The 2374-nt window shown below is 52.1% G+C and overlaps 1 protein-coding gene across 1 annotated transcript; it reads left to right on the top strand.

Annotated features, from left to right (window-relative positions):
• Positions 1 to 1750, top strand: BZA05DRAFT_11576 (cyclin-like protein). Its single transcript, XM_051478630.1, has 2 exons — positions 1 to 521; positions 595 to 1750. Exons 1-2 carry the CDS (start codon positions 285 to 287, stop codon positions 1543 to 1545), a joined length of 1188 nt encoding a protein of 395 aa, XP_051344323.1. The 5' UTR covers positions 1 to 284; the 3' UTR covers positions 1546 to 1750.
• Positions 1751 to 2374: the final 624 nt, after the last annotated feature.

The following is a 2374-nucleotide window of genomic DNA, read 5'->3' as shown; positions in this document are numbered from 1 at the left end:
TCTACTCCCCCCACACCCTCTCCCGATATTCGGATCTTCAAAGACATCCCGTCTTTCATTTTCGCTTTCACAGTCACTCCCTAGACATTGTTTATTCAGCTACACATTTTTTTCGATCGTTATTCGCTTTTTCAATACCCTTCAGCGAATTACTCCTAATTGTTTAATACTTTTGTTTTTTGTTTTTTTTCCACTCGTGCATTTTTTCGGCGGTCCTGTCAGTCCAACTTTTACCCGAAGTTCCAACGTCCGCTCATTAATAAACACCAACACCCATCGCAATCATGGAGTACGAGCCCACCGGTCCCGCGCAGCCTCATCAGCAGCGCCCTGTTTGCGACTCCTACTTTGTCGAGTCCATGGATCGGGATGACAATGACGGTATCTTTGTCGCCCAGAGGTCGAAGCAGGAGCTTGCACGCATGCACGCCGAAACTCAGATGGATATTGCGGAGGAGCTGTCGCGCACCGTGGCCGAGGAGTACCTCGAGGATGTTCTTGACCACATGGAGTACATGGAGGTTCGCGCTACATCCAATCTCCCCTCCCGCCCCCTCCCTCGGGTTGTTCGGTCTTGCTTACATAGGTATACAGAATATCACTCTTCCCGACGTCGCCAGCATAGACATCCAGACCGAGATCCAATGGTTCATGCGTCCCTACCTGCTCGACTTTCTCATCGAGGCCCACACTGCCTTCTCGCTCCTTCCGGAAACCCTCCACCTGACCGTCAACTTGCTCGATCGATACTGCTCGCGCAGGGTTGTATACAAGCGTCACTATCAGCTCGTCGGCTGTGCGGCCATGCTCATCGCTGCTAAGTACGGGGACAAGAAGGATCGCGTGCCGACCATTCGGGAGCTCAAGTCCATGTGTTGCAACCTCTACGACGAGGACATGTTCATCCAGATGGAGTGGCATGTTCTGCAGACGTTGGGCTGGGTGGTTGGTCATCCCACGGTCGAGAGCTTCCTCCAGATGGTGTTGCAGGAGGTTCACTACGACCCCGAGGTCGAGGCGATGGCCAGGTACCTTTCCGAAATCGCACTCTTCCACAAGGAGTTCGTCAGCACCCGCCCGTCCGTCATGGCTCGCACCTCGTTGGCCCTTGCCCGTCACATCCTTAGCCGTCCCATGCCGACACATTCTGAGTGGGCCGAGAAATTTGACACGAATGTTCTGGTGCTCCTTTCCCAGCAGTTGCACAACCCGTCGGAGATTCTCGTTCAGAAATACGCGAGTCCCGAATTCGCGGGTGTGTCCACCATGCTGGAGGACTTTATGGCACAGCAGGCAGCAATCGCGCGTCAGCGGTCGCCCCCTACGCCCCCTTCGGAAGTGTACGGTAGTCAGCGGGAAACCTCGGAGAAGTTCGACGGCTGCATGACTCCTCAGAAGCAGGCGTCCTCGGGATACCCAGCGACCGCAGGATACATAACACCTCCAGTTACGCCTAACGCCGGATACTATGTCGATGATTCATGCCCATCCCAGCGGATGCCCGTCACCCCGACACCGCCCAACCAAGTTTACTACGTACAGTAAACTGTTCTCCACTTCACGAGATCGATTTCTTTCAAGCCAGATTGTCACCGTTCATCCAGCCCATTCCCCCCGAATTGTTTGCCGTGCATTCAGTCTCTCGTCAACCAATGGAATTCGATACAACGGAGGAGGAGTTTTCGCCGCGTCTGCTTCCGCTCAAATTGGCTTTGGCTTTTTTTTATCCCAAATCAATCAATACAATGTGAAAAAATATTCTTGCCTATTTTGCGAGCAAAACTCTTCTTCTTCTTATTACTCTTCTTCCTTGTCACCGATGCGACTTCTGTCGCTTGCTGCACGTTTTGTTTATTCTACACCCTGTCTTTTTGCATCAAGTTGGGCATAGTGTCTTTTTTTGTCGTTCTAGCGAGTTTTAGTCCTTGTTCTCTCCTTTTTCATCGTGTTATACTTACACAGACCCGGGGATGGTTGACTTTCTTTTTTCTATGGTCTCCGGTGGTGGTGGTGGATGTTTTTCTCCTTTTTGGGCGGAAGATGTGGAGTGGCGAGCTGAGGAGGCGGTTTTGGGAGTGAGCTTTTGGATGCAACCATGCTGAGAGAGGAAAAGGCACAAGAATGTTTTTTTACGCCATGGCGGAGGCGGAGTGCGGTTGTGTTGGTGATGGGGCAGTTGAGTTGGTGTGGTGTTGAGTGGAGCAGACAGACTGTTGTTCGAAGTAGGCGGTTGGGGGTGGTGTTGTGGTGGGAAGGAGACAATTGAATGCACATTCGATCCTGCTGCGCGCATTTGCTCTTCCGTCTCGCTGCTTTGCTTGGCTGGCTTTCTGGCTGTTGTTTGCTTTGCTACCTACCTAACCTACCTACCTAT

Source organism: Tricharina praecox, assembly GCF_024521635.1.
Source record: "Tricharina praecox strain CBS 144465 chromosome Unknown BZA05scaffold_1, whole genome shotgun sequence".
Lineage (NCBI taxonomy): Eukaryota > Fungi > Ascomycota > Pezizomycetes > Pezizales > Pyronemataceae > Tricharina > Tricharina praecox.
The sequence above is the reverse complement of the archived record's forward strand: the minus strand, read 5'-3'. Positions and strand labels throughout refer to the sequence as shown.

Coding starts and splice junctions, on each gene's coding strand:
- BZA05DRAFT_11576 (XM_051478630.1), top strand. CDS start 285: ATGGAGTACGAGCCCACCGGTCCCGCGCAGCCTCATCAGCAGCGCCCT. Junction 522..594: donor ACCACATGGAGTACATGGAG/GTTCGCGCTACA, acceptor ATAGGTATACAG/AATATCACTCTTCCCGACGT.